The 24195-nt window shown below is 33.6% G+C and overlaps 2 protein-coding genes across 3 annotated transcripts in view; one reads left to right on the top strand and one right to left on the bottom strand.

The window, feature by feature from the left end:
* Nucleotides 1-24195, bottom strand: part of LOC129942321 (furin-like protease 1) — a 705779-nt gene that overhangs the window by 138730 nt on the left and 542854 nt on the right. The gene's annotated exons all lie outside the window — the stretch shown is intronic.
* Nucleotides 6558-8038, top strand: LOC129942324 (leucine-rich repeat-containing protein 15). Its single transcript, XM_056051197.1, has one exon. The coding sequence runs from the start codon at nucleotides 6638-6640 to the stop codon at nucleotides 8015-8017; it is 1380 nt and encodes a 459-aa protein (XP_055907172.1). The 5' UTR covers nucleotides 6558-6637; the 3' UTR covers nucleotides 8018-8038.

Raw genomic sequence — 24195 nt, 5'->3', positions numbered from 1 at the left:
GTAAAAAAACAACCTATAATACCAAAAATGTTTATCTTATTTAGAAGTGATGTCGTATGGCTTTCGTGACACAACGATTTGACACCTTCTTATAACCTTCTTATAACTTCTTTTTGCAACTATTTAAAAAACCGTACAGTTTAAGCCACCAACCTGTGCTTAAAGTCAACGTAACCATTATTAGGGAATTTTTCAGCAAAATTTCTTGAGTGCTTATTAAATCTTTACTGAACGTTAATATTTTGCCACTTAAAACCAAAAACACAGTTCTTGAAAAACTTACCACTAGTTGTTTGTTAATATGTTTTCTGCAAATTTATTTATAAGTCAAAACTCACCTGGAAAGAAAAAAAAACAATTTTCGAAATATAATAACATTTTTAAATATAAGTAATTTTAATTTAAGGAAAATTGTTAGTAAATTTGAAATAAACTAATAACAAGTCTTGTTTTGAAAAATCTAGAAGTGTACATTAACTAGTTCAACAATATCGATGTATTGGACATTTTAGTAAAAGAAGAACTCACGCAGAACGTTTACCAATTTATCGCTGCAATTACGAGACTATAGTTATAAGCCATGGTTAATAACCAAATCACTTAAGAAAATTTCGAGGTTAACATTTGTAAATCGATTCGAGTGACACCTCATACATGAATAACCAAGTTATCAAAAAAATGTGCACCGAAGTATAAGGTTTTCCAATACGTTTGGGTTGACTTTGACAGCTCGAGGCGTCCATATTGTTTCTTTTACTTCCTGTCAAAAAGAAAAATTATCAAGGCAACGAACTTTATGATCAAAATAAGTGTTCTCTAGCAGCAACGATGCGTGCGTCCTTTTAAGTCGACTATTTTGCGTTGTGATTTAGGCCTGCATCCATACAAAATCCAACTGACTAAGGACCGCAAACCAATTCACCAAACGCAGTGTTTATTATGTTCGCTAGTTGGATTATGGAGCAGTTAGAAAATGATCAAAATTCTGTTTTGAAAAATCATCTTTTGGCTGGGAGGCATCATCAGTCCTTATTCGAGAATAATGATGGCCAGGCAATCAACGTCAACTGCGATCGCCATAGGTTGATGATCATCAACGTCTTGTGGCCTGAATTTTATGATATGGACACCGAAGACAGATGGTTTCAACAGGATGGCACTACGCGCTACACAGCTCAAGACAAGATATTCTGCGCGAGCGGTTTCCTGACATGGTTATATTGCACCGTGGCGAAGTGAATTTCCTACCAGGATCGTGTGATTTGACCCCTTTAGACTTTTTGGTGGGGTTTTCTTAAGTCTTAAGACGGTCTATGCGGATAAGTCGCAAATTACCGCGTCCTCAGAGTCAACATAATCGATGTCATCGATTAAATTGAGCCAAAATCATCAAGAACTGGACTTTCGACGGCCTTAAACTGATGTTGTATCTCAGACATAGTGTCAGGGTTCTTTAGACAAAACCTTATTGATATTTAATATTTATCTCGTTTTATTCAATCTTAAAATCGACAGCGCAAACATTCAAATTGTAAGTTTCAATTATCAATTGATGGTTGATAAATTTGAAATTCGGGCTTTTTAAACTTAATTTAAATAAAATAACTTTAAACTGATATTTAAATTTTCTCATCACTGACAAAAGCCTTAAATTTTAGAATATCAATTGGTAAAATGTACAACTTTGATATTTATTAAATATCATATGGTATGATATTTATTAAATATCATATGGTAGCCCCTCGAAAATAAGTCTTAAAATTCTTAAACGAAAAATAAAAGACCAAAAAACCCATGAGGGTTTATCTAAAGCTTATATTCCAATCCAACTTGAATGACCAAAACATAAACAGAGTGGATTTAAACTTGTCGGTTTCCATTTTTTCCCTAAATTAGAAAGGTATAAAGGGTGTCACTTTTTCAAGTAAGTATAGCGACCTCCTTTAGTCAACAATATCTCTCAAGAAATAATAAAAGACTTTGGCAGTTTATCGAAAATTCCATTTAAAAAAGAAAAAGAAAGCATTTTCATTTCTCATTCGCATATTCTTTTGCCATAAATTGTGGATTTACGTTTTTGTTATATCCTTTCAAGTTTTTCTTTGTACCCATATATCATCATACCCACATATAAAACCAACTTACATACACATACATACATACATTATAATATCAAGATTCTCTTTTTCTTACAATAGTTTCATTCAAATTTCAAACACAGTAATCTCTGTAGCTGTCTCTAAGAGTCCTGTTTTTCCAAGGATAAAAAATAAAATATGAGCAAACAAAAACTGAACAACTGAAGAGGGGACGTGAAACGTCGTCGTCGTCGTTATGTATGAGTAGGAAGTTGGAAGAAGGATAAGAAAATAAAAATAATAAAATTTCAAAATTTAATATATCGCAAGTTTACAAATAAACACCTGCCTTCTGGTGGATCTTTATAGTATCAACATCAACAACAACAATCAGAAGAAGAAGCACACTTCATGCCGCCCAAGGATATTCCAACACATAAACGTACCAATTGTAAGGATATAGTGTAAATGTGACTTTTCGCACTCTTACACACCGTTAAATTGTACCAAAACGAAAGGGTGAACTTTTCCTCTGGATTTTATTGGTTTTCCGCGATATGAGAGAATGCGACTACCGAGGCATGACGACCAACAACAACAACAACGACAAGGACGAAGACGAGGACTATACAACAGCCAGCGCAATAGACGCGGACGCGGTTGGAAAGGACACTATCAAATTCATTCCTGAGTTGTACTCGTATAGTATATTGTAGGAGCTGTAGATAAAGCGTAAAGCATTTTCTACATATTATACGTGCTAGAATAGTTTACGAACGTACAATGACATCAGCGAGGGCAGTTCAGGGGTGAACGTGGTGAAGGTGGAACATTTATTTCGTACGTACAAGGAGTATACGGTACCACTGCCTTAGGATAAAAGCAACTGATGGAGAAGAATGCAGGAATTTTATTACCTGTTGAGAACGTCCTTATTCTTATATACAAATATGTTGCAGGTAAGTAGGTATGTAGATATTTTTTTTTTCAGTATTCAAAAGGACTTTCTAAGTTTATTTTGTGTGTGTGTGTGTGCTTTTTGCTTCTTGGAAAAGAGATGAAGTTTACAATTTTATTTTTATTTTCTTGTCTTGTGAAGGCTGCTGGAGCTCTATAGATAACTTCTTCAAATATTCAAACAAAATACCATCACAAAACATTCTGTAGAGCTAAGGATGGGATATCCTCTATATCTACTCCTATACTCATTCTTACTATAGCTAGAGATGATGCAGCATAGGTAAAGTACATCTGGGCAAACTCAACAAGAACTGCAATGTGAAAACATCTTAGGAGGATGCATTATCCATATATGTATAGCGAAACGAAACTGCAAATAAACTTGGAGGTCTGTGGAACTTATTTTTTGCATAAATTTATCGGATAAAAACCTATAGGTGAATTTCCAAATAAAACGTATGTCTATGTTTGTATATTGCGGCCAAAGCTATTTTTATCATATTTATAGAAATGAGGTTTCAAGACGTCTGAGTTATCAGTAATGGAGTTGAAGAATATTTTTTTTGACAGCAAATTAGGATTTTGGTATTGATTTGCGTTTTTTGAAATGCCTCCTTCCCTACATAAATATAAAGAACAAACAGGGTTGGAATTGGTAGAAATGCAGTTTAAAATCATACTTTTGACACCTTAATGAGAATCACAACAAAATCCTCACTTGCACCAATTTGACGTTTGTATTGCAATACGAAAAAGAGTTACCAGAAGCTTCATTTATTTTTTTTATCAATTCAAACTAGCACCCTAATTAATTTATCAAAAAGAAAGAGGAAATTAAATCAATAGAATTATTTGGAAGTGGTGAAATAAATGTGGTAGATTTCCTATATTTTTCTGATGACTAGAAGAGTACACAACGGTAGATAATTTTGCTGTTGCAAAAAATAAGCCACTGTTAACTAAAATTTAGCCTTAGAATTGTGAAATTTGACGTTGATTTGTGTTAAATATTAAATTTCTCATATTCACCTCAATAGTGTCAATTTTCCATATTCAATTGAGAGTGGTAATCAATAGATCCTGTTTTTATAGTTATTCTGTATGTATGTATATAATAATAAATATTTACGATGCTAAAATGTTATGTCATTGTCATTTAAAATTTTGCGTAATTTCATCTTTAATAACTTATATTTACCTCAAAAATGTCAATTTTTTAGACTCGTTGGACTTTAGGTGAAAATCAATACATTCTGTTGGTTCTTTCCATGTTCTGCATCGAATTTTGGGACAAGATATCTCTTCAATTAGGTTGAAATGTTGTATACAAATTAAATTTGACAATGTTGAGGTGAATATATGGAAGATGTGCCATTTTTTGTTTTTGTGTTGAAAAATAATGTGATAGGTTGAATTTCCCACATTTTTCTAATGACGAGAATGTATGACATACTTGCTGTGTTTAATTTGATCTTGATCTTAATCTGTTTTTAATCTTTAATATCTTATATTCACCTCCAAAGTGTCAATTTTCCAGATACAATTTAAAGGGGAAATCGATCCCAATCAGATTTATTGGGTGTGGTGAAAAGAAATATTGGATTTCTTATATTTTTCTTATGACAAGTTTATATGATATGCTTTTGTTACCTTATATCCAGCCTTAAATATGATTGATTTGATCTTGATTTATGTTAAATTGTATCTCTTAAGTGAGCTGATATACAACAAACAAAAATTAATTTGACATTATTGAGGTTAATACAAGATATGAAAGGACAACAAATGACCGATGATTTTAGTGGAATAAATTCATTTTTGATATTTATCCACATATTTATTATGATTCATGATGAGCTGATACAAATCAGTTGATAAGTCAGTCTGTTTGCAGCAGAACCATTAGTAGGAATAAAATCATGTAAATCTTTTCGAGGTGTTAAAAAAAATATGGTGAAATTCCAATACTTTTCTTATGACGAGACTATTAATATGGTTTTTTTTAAACTTATATCAAGCTTTAAATATGTATTGATCTTGATCTGCAATAAATGTTTTTTCTTTAATGAGTTAATACATTTTCCATTACAAATTTAATTTGACACTGTTGAGGTGAATATAAGTCGTGAAAGTTTAACATGACGGTTGCTTTTGTGTTGATAAATAATTGTTTGACATTTCTATAAATTTGTATCATGATTAATGGTAAGCTGGTTAAAAAACCTTCATAAGCACGTAAGCAGCTAATCAAAGAAGAATTATTAGTGCTTGCTCGGCTATAATCTATAGAACATTTGTTAAGAAATATCGCACTAACATATAATATATTTAATATTAAAAATAGCCGTTGGCCTTAAATTAGTTAAAACTTATTTCATGACCTCCAAATTGTTACCATTCTTATTACCTTAGGCATCTATATACCATAGATATGTCATCACATATCAACTTGCAGACGTAACCCCTTTCAAAATAGTAGTTTTATTTATATATCTCAATTATAATGTATTTTTATACCGCTATTTCAATACTGACAACAATAAAAAAAAAGAAATAAACAATTCAACGTTGAAATTGATGCCAACAAACCATTTCCTTGATGCTAATTCCCCATGTTTAATTTTTATTCACCACAAATTGCTAACCCCTCTGTTCATATTTTAATCATTCAATATTCATAACATCAAGCACATATAACAAAACACATCAATGACAGGCGACTAGCGCAGCGTAGTGTTCCACAGAATCAAGCAAGACATGTGCTTTGTGCGTCTTCAAAGCCATGATAGCTCTATACCTATATACTCTTGACTTAATCTGATGCAGAATCTAAGAACAATACGAGTACAATATGCAACATCAGGCAGCAGCTGTTGACAGTTCAGCTTAGCTGAAATTGGCACGCAATTAGCGTGTCGCCAATCAACATTGTTGCATGACGTGTAAATCATTGATAAAAGCCATCACGCATCAAATATCCCTTTAGATAAAATAATGAGATTCAAACTGATATATGCGCGGCGCCAATCCCACTGACATCAATTATTCCCAACAACGTGCTAACTATGCAGAGATATGCTTCCATTATTAGGTGGGTTCCTATAAATTCATCCATAACTTCACTCTTTCCAGTTTCAGTGATTCTAGTTTTTATATGTCTGCTTCTGCTTCGCTGCTATCCTGGTTTACTTTTTTCCCACTGAAACATTGAATCGAATTGATGACCAATCAAGATATATGGTAATGGAAACCAATAAATCACTATCAGAGGAAATGGTGGATATGGATAATCCAGCCACAAGTAGTGCCAAGCTGAGTTGGTTAAAAAAACGCCAAACAAAATTAATTCCAATCAACTGGGACGGCAAACGGCAATGTGAGCAAAAAATATGCGTGATGATGATGTCGACGGTGAGTCCCCCTATCCGGACTGATCCGGACCATTGGACGGTCCCCTTTCATATTGTAATCGTTAATTTCCCTCTGTCTTGTGTCAAATCAGCAAATTCATCGAGCAGCATCGAGCAGCATCACAGCATCGCCTACAACTACACCACAATTCAGTTCAATTTCATTTTCAATGGCATTCAGTCGAAGCCATGAAGTCCGCAATTGTTATTATCATTGTCGCATCAGTGTATTCGGTCAACGGCGGCCAATTGAAACGCGTCTGGATGAAGGATCACTGCTCGAGCGGTCTGTGTCAAGGAATAACAATCTCACGCGATGACTATGTCATTCTGTCAAACACACCCATCACAAAGCAGATAATTTTGACGTTTGTCAATTCGACTATTGCCAAAATACCACATCTCATGTTTGACACATTTCCTGACCTTCAAATCCTACGAATGGAGAACTGTTCCGTTGAGACGTTCGAGAAACCACAATTCGAGGGAGCCAGCAATTTGATGGGTTTATTCCTGGCCAACAATCTAATACGAGACATCCCCAAGAATATATTTCTCGGTGCAGACAATCTAAACACCCTGTCACTAGCTGGCAATCAACTGCGACAACTGCAAAACCACAGTTTCAACGCCCTCAAGGAACTAAAGTCATTGGATTTGTCACACAATAAACTGGAAAATCTACCTCTATCCGTATTCTCGCCCATGCGAAAATTGATGGAACTTAATCTCTCCAATAACAAACTGACAACACTGCCAGAGCGTATATTCGAAAAAACACCAAACCTCACCAAAGTCCATCTGTCATATAATAAATTCTTAACATTCGAATCCGAATATTTCAAGAACCATCCAAAACTTTCACTTCTTGACATCTCCGGCAATCCCCTCGTTGAGACGACCATCAATTTTGACATTTTAGACACCTTGCTGGCGAACGATTGTGAATTGCACAAACTTACAATCTATGGCTTTGTCAAAGAGGTCGAATTACGAAACAATTCACTGCAGGACATACCCAATTTCCCGAATGCTGCCAATGTCACCGTATTGGATCTGTCAGTCAATCCGATTGCCAGTCTTGAGGCGACATCCCTGCGTCGCCTCATTGGTTTAACCAAACTGAATTTTAGTCGAACGAAAATCCATGATTTTCCCGAGGGTATTTTCAAGAAGCAAACAAAACTCAAAGTCCTGGACATATCGAATAATTCATTGTATAATCTGAAAGTTAGCGTATTTGATAACTTGAAGGCTTTGCAGTATTTCTATTTCCATCAGAATAACTGGAATTGTGACTTTTTGCAATTGTTGATGAGTTCGTTTGTTAAACGGCGGGAAATTGTCTTCGCCGAAGATGACTTGGAGCCGGATAAGGTTGATGATTATGTTGATGGGGTGGCGTGTTGGTATGAGAGTAATAAAAGTTCGAAAAAATGTTCAGAAGATGGAGAGTCTGTGTTGGAATTGGCTATAATACGAAATGATATAAAGGCTTTTGTCGAGACGGTGGATAAGAAGTTTGTGAAAATATTTCGGTTGTTGGATGAAATCAAAAGTAGGGTGTAATAATAAAAATATTGAAAAATATTGTAATGTGTTTATTTTTGTTCGACGGTTTAAATGAAAATAAGGACTTTTTGTGAGAAAGTTTTAGTTTCTGGCAAAGTTCATTGGTGACATAAAACTCAGAGTAAATCAAGAGATTTTCAAAATATATCTAATTTACTCACTATCAGAGGGAGGCTAAATTAAAATTGTAAATGGAATTTTTTGTGTCTTAGGCGTAAGGAATTTTTGAAGTGTGAATAGTGAAATTCCAGGAAGGCCGTTTATTTAAAATCAAAGCATTCGGATATTAATTTGGTTGTTGGAGGTTGAGGAGAAGGCAATGAAAATTACTTTACCTTTTCGTATCTAAGGGTTGCAAAAACACTATCTGAAACGGAATTTATACGTATGCATTCCGATTCGAATACTGCAGATTCTGTTGCCACCATTTAATAAGTTCTTTTGCAATCACTTTTTTTTCAAAGAACGATAAAAACAGAAAAATAGAAGTTTATGTTCCTTTTTTGGAATAATAATTTGACGATTGACACAGAGTTGTCAAAAAATGTAACTTTGGTTTACTGATGTGTAATTTTCGGCAATCCTTTTGAAAGAAATTTAAGCTTCGATATTGACATTTTCATAAGTACTTTTTGTGTATTTGGATTTTTGAATAAAACCCTTTGCAAGCATGTACCGATTTTTTATTACCTTTCGAACTAACTTTCAAATTTTAAAGATTCTCTAATAGAATTACTTATTTAATCAAGTGAAAATAGACATAAAATTCATCAAATCTAGGAATGATTGGAATATCGATTAAAATTGAGAACATCGCTATTAACAAGTGACAAAAAGCCTTCAAAAGTCCGACGTGAGCATAAGAAGTTATTAATTTTTTCTTAATCGAACAACTCTGTTTTTAGGAGGTATCTCTTTAATGCCACAAAAAAGGTCTTCAACGAAACTTTGAAGATCATGAGATGTACTACAAAATATTGCACATAACTTTTTTCTCCAAGCGTAAGCGTTTAGAAGTTACAGCGGTTTCAAAAAATGTCAAATGACCAAAATATCGACTTTTCGCATTTTGTGACTATTTTGTGACTAAACAAAATTTTTTGTATTAAAAAACGTTTAAGGATTTATTTTTTCTCTATAATAACATTTTATTTTTAAGAGTTATTTTTTTATAAAATCAGAGAAGTTAAAACATTCATTTTCCGATCTTTACTCTGAAATGGCAATGCTGTTTAAAAATATTTGATGACTTATGATTTAACTATGCAAGTGGCTTTAAACGAGGATTAGATTTTTGTCTAAACAAGGATTTTGTAATAACAAAATATTGAGATGAGAAAATGTTGAAATTTCGTTAAATTTATTTTTTATTGACATACAACTTGTTCTCTTCAAAGAAATTTTGTCTTGACATTTGTTTTATACCATTTTTATTTTATTTAGTGGTGCTGAATCGAATTTTGTTCGTGGACGCAACGTTGATAGTGATCGACCGACTTAAGTTTTTTGTTAACTCAACTTTAAAAGTTTTGAGGCCTAAGTTTATGATAAATAATACTCTAAAGTATCGTTAGTATCTTCCGACAACCAGATAGTATGAGTAGAGCATTGATTTGCTTTCAAAGTATCATTTCAAATACTTAAGACAAGAAAGGCGATATCAGACCAATTTCTGTCCAACATCCAACACCCATAGATGATTCTGGAAGTGGTATGGTTTTGGCTGCCTTCCATAAGCTAAGAGATATTAGCAACGGTTGAAAATTTTAAAGCAACTCCTACCTAAATCAAATCTGTTCTATTAACGCTGGAAACTCGATACCGCTGAACCAAATTTCCGTAATTTCTGATTTTAAAAGATAAGTAGACTAAAATCGGGATAATTTGAGCTCTATATTGAACTTGTAACTTTGTTTATCACCACAATTGCGAGTGTCAACTATCAATATTGAAATTTGATAAATATCAAAGATTTAGAACCAAACGATATAAGAGTTTTGAAAATTATCAATTAAAAGTTACTTAGTTTTACAATTAATGAAGTTTTACAAAGCAGAAGTTACACCTATCAATTCTTTTAAATCTATAATGGCTACAAAGTGAACAGTTTAGAAAGGTATATTTCTAAAAGTTTTGTGCATACTCGAAAGAAGAGAACGAAACAATGTTTTTGTAACGAATTTAATAATATTATCAAAGCATGTAAATCCACATTCCACAATGATGTGGAAACATGTATTCAAACTTAGTTACCAACTTACCTACTCTCAAACTTATTATAAATTCGATAAAGAAGTGAAAAGTTAACGCCTATAATGTTTGGCAGTAAAAGAACAGGTGAGGAGGTATAATTTGGCGTATGAAATGAATATAAAGTGTTTTTTGGAGAATGTAATAATATAAGCATCAAGAATGATGACAAAGTTTTTAGTGGTAAAAAAACACTTAAGTTTAGTGCCATAACTAACTTCTTATGTTAAGAGATCCATTAATCACTTTAAAGTTAGTAAAATTTCAAAACCTGAAAAGTTGATGCTAAAAGATTGTGGTTACGTGAATAAAGGTAGAAGTTTTACCTTTATGAGTTGCACTAAAGGCGTTTCATAATACTTATAAATAGAGGGAAATTCTATTTCATGTAATTAAATGGTTTTGTTTTATACATTGAAACGAAAACAACAATTAGAAAACATAATAACATGCCAAGGCAGTCATTATATTAAATTAATTTATGTTCTTGGCAGTAAGTTATTCATCCTACTGGAGCTATTGAAGTCGGCATAATATTTTTGTATCTATTTCGGGAATTATAAACAAATGAAACACAAACATGTCAACTTTCAAAAACACTGTTTTAATAATAGTCGAGTCCAAATAGACACTTTAAATTGGAATAATAAGTTGAGTGGCATAGACGCTGAAGATATTTATCAAAAACTAACGAGTCCTTAAAAATCCCACGAGAGCATAAAAAGTTATTGAGCTTTTTTGTCGAAAATTTCCGGTTTTAGCGTGTAACTTTTGAACTCTAAATGCTACCAAAAAGTTTTTCAGCAAGCGTTGATTTCTAAAATGTACATTTTCAAAAATGTCCATTTTTCGCATTTTATGACTAAACGGTGATAAAACAACTAAGTTTTTTTAATGCAGTATTTCGGACGTTTCAATACGAGATGTGCAATTCATATAGGCTCTTCAAACAAAAGTTGTTTGCGTACTTAGGAAGTTATAATAATGTGTCTTAGTTTGAATGTTTTATTAACGTTGAATTTTATACGTTTAGCACTATTGGCACTTAACCTTATAGACAGCTAGACAGACCCAGTATATCTGAGCCTAAATATTCGGACAAAATCACAACAGAACTTCCAGGAATCTTACTTGAATAAGGTTCTCCCCTAAAAACTCAGTCTAAAGTAGGCAATTAACAACCTTTGTGAACCAACTAGCTCAATAAGATAAGAAGACTTTTCAATATTTCCAAGCGAAAGCAGACTGTACTGTGACTGGCTGGGATTTCTTCAAGTCAAGTCAAAGAATATTTAAGGTAGAAACTCGAGTGAACGAAGCGCAGCCATTAGGGGACTTCTGTGACAGCGAGACTTAGGATAATTCTAGTTAAAGAATCAACACTAATTGGGTCACTAGGAAAACCCACCGGCCAATGGACAGAATGATAACATGAAAACCTTGAAGTATTGCTAAACACCCATTTCACGGGCTACCATCATGATGTTAGCGTAACAGAGCTAACAATTCACACTGAAATCTTAGTCCCAGTGTTACTTTATCAGCAGACAGGATGATATGGGCTCTCAGCTCCTTTTCGCCGTTCAAATCGACAGGCCCTGATGGCACCTTTCTAATGATGGTACAATAAAGTGGTGATCTGGTCATCCCACGCTTCAGAATCCCAAAAAAAAACCTCAAATGGGGACATGTTCCTAAGAGGCCTTCAACAACGTTACTGCAATCAAAAAAGCCCTCAGAGCTCTCGAAATATGCTTAAAACTAGAAAGATCAAGAGTAAACTAGGTGGTACGGAGATTAAAGAAACATCATCCAAAGGAACGCCTCATCGACGGGTATTATCATTACTTCTCTAGATGCTTGTCATAAATGAAATCCTTACCAATCTTGAATTAAGTAAGCTTATGTCGACAAAATAGCCCTACTGGCAACAGGAAAACACCTTAGTACTAAGCGTCCAACTCACCTCAGCCTTGACTAGGACCTGCATCTGGATATCGAGCTGTGTACCCTTAAGACCGACTTATTATTTGTTAAAAAATTGGAGGAAAATCCCAGACTATGAAATCCTAGCGTCTATGGAACCCCATTCAAAATATTAGATGATAAATACAAGTACCCGTGGCATGATGGGTAGTGCCTTTGACTGTCTTGCCAGAGGTCTTGGGTTCGTTCCCTGCCTATGCCATCTAGTCTTTTTACGGGTACTGCCGGCATATAAACTGTAGGTCCCCTCCATTCCTGACCTTACTTGCACACAGGAATGGTTGAGAGTTGTATGTCACTAGGCCATAGTTCTCAACGGAGTAATCGGATGCTGAAATAGGTGCAGTTTTCTTTTTGAAAACACTTAACTTGCCAACTTCTTTAGACTCCCCGATCAAGGCAGCGTCTTCCTAACCGAAGTATTGGAAATGACAAATGCTGAAAAACAGGTCTTAGTGATAACACAATTACGAACTTTGCAGGAAACAATCTCTGCTTTATCGATGCCTCTAAGTCGATGGAATATGATAACAAATAAAATCAAATGTTATACAAACTTACTTTTTCAGGAAAGTTATAAAACTTTCAGAGTATCATCAGGGATCAATATTGAATTTAGTGCGACAAATTCCAAACCAACCAAATTTGAGGCACAGTTTATCAGTGTTAGGTCAGTTTCACAAATGATTCCTTTCGTACGGTTGAAATGCGTATAGAATCACGATAGGGTCTCGAAAACATTGTTGCCGTATATTCAAGTCGTTGGGGATAACCCAATCTCTTTGACATCCTAAACATAAGCGTTCAATATTTCATCAAGTTAAATACTTTACCCTAAAGTATAAAAAATTTATTTCAAAACAAAATTGCCAACAACTAGAATTTATTTATTATCCCAAAGGACATTTACAATAATGTACAATAAAATACAAATAAATTCAAAATCATCTCAGAAATCTTATCGTTTCGATAAAAAGTCCTTTATTACTTCGAAATTCCAAATTACACTAACTGAATGTTTCCTATACTTTTCCTTACATACGTTTCTGACTTCAAATGCAAATATCTCAAAGCGTTGAAAATATGATATAAGGGAATTTTAAGAGAACAAACTTTATAGTCAAACTTTCAATTATAACCAGATGTATATTGCACATAACCACACTTATCTATTGAGGAATTTGCAATTAAAAACCTTTAGCAAAGAGATGGAAAAGAGCAAACTAGAGCACTAAAAACTTTACATCAGAAGGGAATATTTCGAAGCCCCAGAGAACATCTACGAATGTATAAATGACTTTAAAGGGATTATTATTTGCTTGCACTATATGACAACAACAAACACCACAATCACCATAAATGTATGTCCTTTACATAATACATATTGGCAACTAATGGAATCTTAAGTATGATAGTATGTGGGCTTACTTTGGCCAAATGACTGACTGACTGACACTTGGAAATATTTAGAAATTACATATTTGTAAAATAATAAATTGTTATTACTTTATTCAGCATGGTATATGGTTTATGGTGAAATATAGAGCACAACTTATGAAAATTGTTCAATATTGACTTTTTAAGTGCATTCGAAAAGGATTTGTTCAAATGAGCATTTCCTCAAAATATATATAGAATACTCAAGTTCTATTAATTTATTGTATGAAGTTTTGTGCATATACATATAGGATGATGTGTATTGAAACTGTTTTTAGAAAATATAAACTGCGTTCGAAAATTTAAGATTTAAATAGTTTAAACTTAAAGCAGTAGAATGGTATAGCTCTAACATGTAACACTGTGAAAGTTAAAATTTTCAAAAATAAAAGGTTTTTCAATAAGTAGTTTCATTTCGATATTTTAAACACAAGCATTTATGAAGATAAATGAATGGATTCATTACAAGGGCATATCAAACGATATACGCCAAATGGTCAACACTTTTCCATGACCAATGCTTACATTTGCAGCTGTATGCCCTCGATAACGTGACGAATAACATCCCTAAGGGGTTGAATCGATAGATCTTCTTTTTCACGCAAAACCAGGTTTTAGTTAAGTTCTTTATATTTATTTATAATGGTTCCATTTTACGAGTATCAATTTGAAAGTTAATAATTTTGAGTCTGGTACAAAATTAAGGTCTGAAACACTAGATTCTCTATTCAAACGTCACGATATTTGCAATATTTTACCATTTCCAAAATTGATTTAGACCTTTTTGTAGCTCTTAACAGTTCTTGATGGAGTCAATAATTCGAAACATTATCTGAATAGATTAGATATAGAATTATTTCAAACAGAAGGTAAATCACTATTAAATAAAATAAAAAGCAATGGACCAAGGTAATTTCCTTGAGGTACACCAGAACGGAAATTGACTTTAAATTGAAAGAGGATTTACTCTCTAAAATTTTATTACACTTCAGAGTTTTCAGAAAGTAGTTAGCTTGTAGCAAGCTGCCTTATTTAAATTTAAATCTATCTATGAAAAGTTTAAATTATATGAAATGCTCATTCGAATTAAAGCTTCATTCTTCCTATACTTAGTTCAATGGAAGTCAATATGTTTAAAATCAAAAGAACGTAGGTGATGAGTTCCGCCTCGGTAATTCAAATGAACACAAGATGATAGAAAATAAGGTCCATAAATTTCACCGTTAATGAGTTGATGAAGAAATGTTCAATCATTATTAACACGCTTTTGATGTAGAGGTTGCAATTCAAGAAGCTGAATACGATGTTCATAGAGAGGCAGATCATAAGGATCATCCCAAGGAAGAACCTTTAGGGCAAAGCGAATGAAATGATGTTGAATTGATTCAATACGTATTCTATAAATTTCGTAATAAGGAGTCTATACTTGCGATGCAAATTCAAGATGAGGACGAACATGGCAATTGTACAAAGAAAGAGTAACATAGGGATCATTGAACTCCTTTGCCCAGCGTTTTATAAAACCAGACATATAACTTGCCTTATTGACAATAAAATTAATGTGATATGTAAACTCTAAGTTGGAATAGAAATATAAACCTGCATCTTTAAATGTCGAGACACGACAGAGTTTTTGCTGTGATATACAATAATAAAATACACTGACGATTCGTTTTTTAGTAAAAGATATGGTCTGGCATTTTAAAGGGTTGAGGGCAAGGCTATTTTTCCCGCACCAAAATGTGAAACTATCAATGTCAGCTTGTAAAAGGATACGATTATTGGTGGATCTTATAATCTTAAAAATGTTCATGTCAACAGCAAAAATGAGAACTTCACGTAGACATGACGAATTTTCATTAATAGACAGGATGAACAGAAAAGGGCCAAGATGGCTTCCCTGGGGAACACCAGATTGAGCAACAAAAGGTTCAGAAAGACAATTTCTAAATTTTGCCTCATAGGATCTGTTTTCAAGGTATAACTTAATCCAAGCTAAAAAAAGTTGTGGAAAACCAAGAGCCTTAAGTTTAAATAAAATAATTCCGTGGCTAAGTTGCTCAAAAGCTTTAGAAAATTCAGTGTATACACAGTCAACTTCATAACCTTGTTCTAAAGCGCTTGAACATATGTTTGAGAATGTGAGGAGATTAGTAACGATTGATCTTTTTTTCACAAAACCATGTTGCTGTTCGCAAATGAGATTTTTACTTAAAAAGGCTACACTTTCACAAACAACTTGTTCAAACACTTAAGAAATGCAAACAAGCTTTGTAATAGGCCTGTAGTTGCTTATATCCTTGTTACCTGTTTTTAGAGCAAGTTTGAATAAGTACGTAAGAGGTTCAACTAAAACATTACCACACTTTTTTAATACTATGGGGGGAAAACCATCGGGATCGGCTGAGCAGTCATCATTCTACGCGGATAAAAGATCAAGGACCGTACTCTTTAGCACAGGGATGTTACTACAGCTGGCTTGCGAAGAGGAATGATGATTATTAATCAATTCACTTCATCAACTTGTTGAGGGCTATTAACAAATGACTCACGGAAATTTGTTTCGAAAGCGTTACAGATATCACCAGTTTTATCCAACGAAAGCTTCATGCAAGTGAAGTTAACTGGAAAGCCATCTGATTTTTCCTTTAATATTCAACATAAACAGAGAAATTGATTGGAGAAAGAGTTTTGAGATAAGTTTTCCATGCCATATTTAATTTGTTACGAAGTAAACGCAATTGTTCCGTGTACCAAGGATGGCTAAAATATATCTTGATTTCTTAAACGATAGATTTGATTCTTAACAATTATTAAGGATCTTATACAAATTTTAAACTGTTTCGTCAATATAAGAAAATGATAAAGTATCGGCAATTCCAGAAATGGTTGAATCTTCAGATAACAACTGGAAATTAGCTCCCCTGAAATCAAAATTATATTAACAATTGAATAAATTATACTGTATTCAGTAAGGTGATTAATTAAGTCAAGAAAAATATCTAAGGGGGGTGATATTTATCAATATTAGTAATTCCTGATCTAGATTCTAGAACAAGAGTGCTAATAGCGTCAGAAGAAAATATTAAATCGAGACTTCGAATTTTTTGATTTTTTAATACAGCTTGCTCTAAGTCAGTAAGAAGGATTTTATCGAGAAAATATAGTTCCAGTCAATGGAATCCAGTCAATAATAAATTAAAATCACCTTGAAGTAAAATATTGGTGTCAGCGCAGGACAAACTGATAACAAAGTCTAATGCTAAGGAGAGTTCGCTATAGACAGACTCTAAACTTTTTGGAGGAATATAAATGTTTATAATGAAAATAGTCTTGGTCTGTACCATTATCTTCACACATACAAGTTCAATTGATAATTCAATTGGCAAAAGACACAGAAGAAGAGAAATATGTATTTTTTACCGCTATGAGAACACCTCCACCTAAATCCTTTGCATTACCAACATGACGATCGTTTCTGTAAACTTCGAACTTTTGAGTTCTGTGTCGGAAAAGCTTGAATTAAGCCAAGTTTCTGTCAAAACGAATACGTCATGTGGAAATCATTGAGAAAAATGTCAACAGAATTTCTAGGAAGCGCAGAGTTTTCTCGGCTTCTCTTTTTTCTTTTTTTTATCAGGTACAATTTCAGAGTTATTATCACCAGAACCTGATTGCGCGAGAATATATTTACTTGCAGAAGACAAAGTAGAAGGAATTTTGGGCTAAGCTAATTCATCAGTCGAAGTGGAAAATGATGAAATCCATATAGATGAAAATAGACGAACACTTAAAAGAAATTATGTCGCAGACTTGGGATTCAAAACCATTTAGAAATAGCAGATAATTTCGTTTTAGGACGATAGTTAATAACAAAATTTTTCGAGCCTTTTTTATGGACTGGCGTTAAGTAAGACTATTTCCAAAAATCTGGTAGCTTAGAGCATTTCAGAGCGTTGCTCAAAATAAAAAATAAGGGATTAAAATATAATAATAATACACACATTTTTTAAAATATAATGAAGGTATTCCATCAGGACCAGGACTATAACATTCATTAAAAGAAATGCGAACATGTTCGCATGACGTTGAGAATCTTTAGTTAAAAACCCGAGGAGCTTAAGAGAGAAAAGGTTTTGTTGTTCGTAACAGACGTTGCACCGTACATGAAGAAGAGTGGCAAGGTTAACGTAACTTGCATCGCTCACGGTGCAAACAAAGTTTATGAAAGCATACGCAGTCACTACTCAAAAGTTGATGCCCTCGTGTCGAACTTAAAAAAAAAATATTTCTGAAAAGTCCATCTCGGATTGCCATTTTTAAGGATATTAAAACTGAATTGCCACTGCTACCTCGACTTGTAAGTTTGTTTCAAATTGAATTGGAAATCAATCAATTAACCCGCTGGGGTACTTGGCTTCACAATATTATGGGGACTATTTTGCTCAGATCAAAAAAATCGTCAGCGCTCTAGAAGAAGCTGTGTTGCATTTGCAAACAAATTTATTAAAGATGAAGAACTGCAAACGCAGCTGGAGCAGTCAATTTAGGATTTTTAGTCGATCCGACAAAACATATTTTCAAAGACCTAAAAAAACATGTATATTTAAGAGTCTGTACCTACTTATAATTTAAGCTAACAATATTTTCATTAAGAAACATCAATTTGCGAAGTGTTGCCTGTTTGAAAAGACATTGAAGAAAATTTTAAAAAAGCAAAAGGGCTCATTGCAGAGATAGCCTTGAATAAGTTTACTGAATAAACGGCGACGTAGATTCCAAACTTCCAAGAAACATTGAAGTGAATAATGATGAAAGTTTTAAATGGGCTCCACTCGTTTCAGCTGAAGTTGAGAGATTTTTTAGCTCCTTCAAAGGGACAACTGAAGAAAATTGTTTTCTGAGAACTTTAAAAAACTTGGTATTCTAATGCTACTATAATTAAATGTAGTTTTGTTTATTTTCCTAGTATTTTTTAATAAATGCATTTTTAAATGTTTTTTTTTTTTGCTTTTTTTAATTAACTTATGAAGCCAAAAGTGAGATTAGTCACTAAAAATCATTTTACGATGAAATGCATCTTCTCTATATCCCAATCGGAGAACTTTAACTTTTGATTTAAATGGTTCATCGGCTTCAAATCCTCAGCCAGATTGATCTGGTTAAGGTGCAAAATACGTCATGCGGTCTAAACGTTGAGAACGTAGTTGAATTGGCTGGTTTTGATTGTTGGCTTCAGACGCTTGAACGTCAGCGATATTTTCGACACTTCGATTAACCCGTTGTCTAACTGACACGGCAACATTATACAACGAATATGTAGACTCAAATGTTTGCATTAGGATTGATATTGCACTAAACTGTTAACGAGAGCGAAAATTACGACAGTTGGACCTCCGAATTTCGGTAAAAATTTTACTTTTTACGTAACCATAGTAATTATTTTTTAATTTACTGACAAAAAGTAACCGTTACAGTTCGATAATAAGTGAAAGGGTGCGTTCACAAATTAAATTCGAAGTTGACAAGTCAATATTGGAAAACCTGATATTTTCAACAAGGCATGTGCTACGTAAAAACAATTGCAAATTTGCAAGGATTTTTCTAACCCAAGACTAAAAGCGATTTAATCTTAAAAAGTCTAATGGATTTAAAATTCAAAAATTTAAAATTTCAGAAATCAGCTTCACAATTGTGTATCTTTAAAAAGTTAACGAAAAGCAGTTTAGCCGTATGTACATCTTCCCAAGAAGCATACGTTTTCATTGTTCTTAGAAAGTTTATATATGAAGAAAAAAAACTTTAAAAGTTCTGACAACTTAAATAGAAAATAATCGTCTTCTATAAAAATGAAAAAAGAGTCATATAATTTCCACCTTAGAATAAAAACCAACCCCTTTTAATTGATGGTGGTAGGTTTATCTCTTTTCTTTAAGTTTAAATTTTGAAAAGAAAAACATTTTACGAATTTATCATAGCGTCAGTTGCACTGAAGTTCGAGGGAATAATGAAAACACAGGAAAACAATAAACTTTTAGAAGGACTTAAGTTTCCTGTAAATACAAATGCTGCACATTTGTATATATAGTCGTCGTGTCGTTGTGTTAAAAAGAAAAGGGAGGATTTTTCATATTTGAGATTATTCCAGAGATTTTTTTAAAATTCCATGTCTATAAAACAAGACCAATTTGTGAGAAACGATCAACCACCATCACGACTACGGACGACGACAACGGTTAACCTTTTCGATTTTTCACTCCATATAATTAATTTCTTTATAAAAGCATCATCAAATTTATCCTGATCCTGGAGATCATGTGGTTTTCCCATTCATTAAATCAATTGAAATGGAGAAAAAGAAGTAAATTACTCAAAACAACATTTTCGAACGGCCTCTGAAATTTGAATAAAAGTTGTCTTTTACAGGAGAACCTGAATTGAGTAAACTCTATCATCTTTAAGTACTCTCTTCTTACTACAGAAACAACAGCAAGGACTAATTATGATCCCATGAAAACTGAATCACAAAGGAATTTTGTGTCAACCGAACACCAATTAGAACAGTTATTTTTTTACCTCGTCGAACAATGTCGACGAAGTCGGAAACCTTTGCATTTTATACTTTATACTGCATGCAGTGAGCAACTTCAAAATGTATCCTTACATCCAAGTTTCCTTAAACCACCACCATGTATTTGTATGTGTGCTGTCAATGAGCGTGTGTGAGAATGTGGGTGTTTGTGTGTCAGATTGTTTGAAGGCAAAAGTTACCGCGATATTGCACTTCAAAAATGCAAAGGACCACGACGACGACGAGGACGTCGACAACACCGCCGCCGACGGACGTGTTAATGTACCCGCGGATTGACTTTCCACTTTCTACCTTACAAAACGACGAAGCTAAAGGTGATATGTTAACTTCATATACTATACACACACGCTTCACATCGCCACTGTGTGAGGTTGAAAAGTTATATGTACTGTACATACATTTTGTATACATTATGCCGCTTTTAGCTCGTGGCTGAGTGGCACGTCACCAAGGAGTACTTGACACAAAGGAAAATACCTACCTACCTACTGAATATCCTTTTGTCGTATCCTTGCCTTGGTCATATGTAAGTATGACACTTAGTGATTGGGAGGGTATATATGTACGATGTAAAGGTAGTACATGAGTGCCAAGTGCCAAGTAGAGTCACATAAGGGCCTATTGGTTTATTATCTTTAAAATTGACTCTTGTCATTCAACTTTCTTATATCTGTTACATCAGGGTTCCAGTTCAAATTAACATTACTCTTACTTAAAATGGTGCTTCCAAAAGTTGAGCCTCTTTAGACAGTATGGGAGCTTTCAATTATATAAAGGGTATTTTTTTTAGACGAGTAGCTTTCGAGAAGAAATAAAACGCATAAACTTTAATGTCATGGCCAAGAATTTAACTTTATTATAAAGAAAAGGGTTTACCATTATGTTTTAAAAATGACATGAAGAGCCGCTGTCTTGTTGAACCTAAGGTCGTCAATGATTGTTTCGATGGCTGCATGGCATGAATAGCCGCTGTCTTCGTCATCCACATTAGCACCCTTCAATTCGGGCATTACAACGTCATTAATCATTTACATTTGTGTATAACATTATGTGGAAGGCTTAATTTTTTAAGAAATAAGGACCAATGATTGCCAAAAAGCTAACCAAACAGTGATTTTTTGAGAATGTAGCGGACAGCCGGCGGCGCGAAGAAGTGAAGACTTTTGCTGGTTTAAAAACTCGTCAAGTTGGTAATAAAATGTTCAAGGCAGGTTTTGAGGCTTGAACCATTAAACCCACTTCATTTTCAAGCAAATAGGTGACATCGTTATAGACATTTCCATACTTCTATCAGTTTCATGCCTACGACTGGCTCGGGATCAAGAAGAATAAGTATTCATAACATTTAGTTACTGTTTGACAAACTCAACACTGCTTTTAGAGAGAGGAAGTGAGTTGATACACTTCTTTAAAGAGTACCTTAACCCCAAACTTGCTTGGGTTGCTAACTGCTGTTGAAATGTGAAGTTCTCAATGAGTCTCTATCTTTTCGATCTTCAGATTGGTCTATAATTTAACTATGAATAGTCTTACAAACAAACAACCCTAAAATATCATTATGAAAAATAACGATCTGTTAAAAAAATTCATCGCACCCTTCTTTTATTTTATGGTCAGTTTAATTGACCAACTGAACCGACTATTCGTTCTATTGTGACTTCATTTCTCACCAAGTTGGTCATTAAACAACATAATTACTTAAGATGAACGGAAGGCTTTAAGCCTTCAAAATACAGCTGTTTCAAGAATTAGAACCGAACGACCTACAATAACTCAAAATTGGCCCAAGATCCACTTTTTAATCGAAAAATTGTGTTTAGTGACGCTCTTTTCTATTTTAATAAGTGAATCTTTCGTATTAAGACTGAGGAGCAACGAAAAGCTGAGCATGGCCAACATTTAAAATAAAGATTCATGAATTTTTTTAATTGTATGTGTTTCCTTTTTTTTAATCCTCGTTTTCGTCTCTAGTTTTCTCATCTTCTTTGCCTTTTGTGCTTACATTCGTTTCGTAAAAAGGTTGGTTCATGTGACTATTTACGAAATTATAAGAAAGTCCAAAGGACTCAAAGAGCAGGTCCAATGTAGCTGATAGCACAATTTGGTAATTTTTTGAGTAGAGGATGATTTTTCGCCTGAAATCGTTATTAATTAATTAAGCTGCTCTCAAGCCTAAATTTGTAGTACTTGTAGCATGATAGTTAGTGCGTTAGACTGTCATGTCAGAGGTCTTGGATTCGATCCCTGCCTATGCCATCCAAAGTTTTTTTTTCACGGGTACTGCCTCTTGCAAGGAATTGACAAATTCTCCAAGAGCAATTTTTGTCATGAAAAGTGCTTTCTCAGGTAGGTCCCTTCAATCTCTGACAACAGTACTCGCACACAGTAATGGTTGAGAGTTGTAAGTCACTATAGGAACTAGTTCCCACCGGACTGTTTCGCAGCCCAAATTATTAATTAATAATGCCTTAATTCGAAAGGCTAACGAAGATGCCAATTGTCTTGGGGCTATCTAAGAAATCAATCCTCTTCATATAATCCCACAAAAACAGTCAGGTGTTGTTAAAAGGCACGATCTTCAGGGCCATGCCCGCCATCTAGAGGCCCACAATGAAAGAAAAATCTTAGCTTTAATAAATTGACGCATCGCGTTGACAGTACCATTATATATAAATACATACATTTCCAAACGTTGCGTTGATCAGGAGTAATTCTATTCAAGTGACAGCTGTCAAGTGACAGGATCAACTCTGAAAAAAGTATTGCCAGATAAAAAAGAAATAATTTACAAAAAAAACTTAACTTATATTAAGCTCAAAAATGGGAATGACAGCAAAAAAAATAAACCAACTTCAATTAGCCAAAAACTGCATCTTAAAGTTTGTTTCGTAAGTCAATTTGAAAATAAATTTGAATAAGTTGTAAAAGTTCTTCGTTGTTGAACTTTATAGCATTATGAAAATATTAATGACTTTATAAAATAGTTCGACAATGACAGTTCTTGTTCTTTAAGGGTGCATTCATTTCACTAATCTCCTACTTAGTATAGGTAAAGTTGATAAAATTTAGGAATACTAGTGTTTTAAACATCTCAATCATACAAAAGTTAAACCAAAAGACCGAAAAAAGTAAACCCTATAATCGTGAATATAACCAAACGAATGGATCATAATTCTTAACTTAATCGCTCCAAAATATGTATTCATGTTATTTTATTAATTCACAGAAGTTAATTAAAACTTCTTCCGTGTTTATGCAAAACTTTTACAACCTACCACCAGCAGGACATTTACACCTTTTGTGTCCTTATTCAATTTTTGTTTTCTTGTTTGAATTCAAGAATTTTCTTCTTTGAAGTCTGATGTAAAACGGAAAGTTTAAAATTTCTTGTAGTAGTTTATACATCTTCCCATAGCTATAGCCAGCCCATCATCATCATCATCATCATCATAAAGGATCTATGGTTAGATAGGTATAAATCAAATAAAACCAACACTCCATTTAAAATGGCTGCTGGCTGTGGTCTGGCTAGCTGCTGGGTCTAAGTCCTTGTTCGTTTCCTTCTTCAACTATACACAAGGTCCTGTCATATGTAGATATATATAAATACAAGGACGAAGGACAACAAAAAAAAACTTCCACAGTCAATTGTTAAAATCGAAGAACCTCTGGGGTTAACTTTTTTCGAATATTCAATTGACTGCTAGTGGGCAAAAATTCAAATTTTAATTGCATATTCTTTTTCAGTTCGTCCTTTTTTGGCTCGCGACATGCTGAGTATGATGATTGAATTCCAATAACAAAAACTTCCGAATAAGAAAAGAACTTATTCAGAAATAGGTTCTTATCGTTTTTACTTGAGAAATTGTTGAACAGCGTTTTCCATTATCCTAGGAATAATATGCCCTAG

This window comes from Eupeodes corollae, chromosome 1 (genome assembly GCF_945859685.1).
Source record: "Eupeodes corollae chromosome 1, idEupCoro1.1, whole genome shotgun sequence".
Lineage (NCBI taxonomy): Eukaryota > Metazoa > Arthropoda > Insecta > Diptera > Syrphidae > Eupeodes > Eupeodes corollae.
This window is presented reverse-complemented; position numbering and strand designations above follow the sequence as displayed.

Bases quoted from the DNA above. Each gene is read 5' to 3' on its own strand.
- LOC129942324 (XM_056051197.1), top strand. From the start codon at position 6,638: ATGAAGTCCGCAATTGTTATTATCATTGTCGCATCAGTGTATTCGGTC.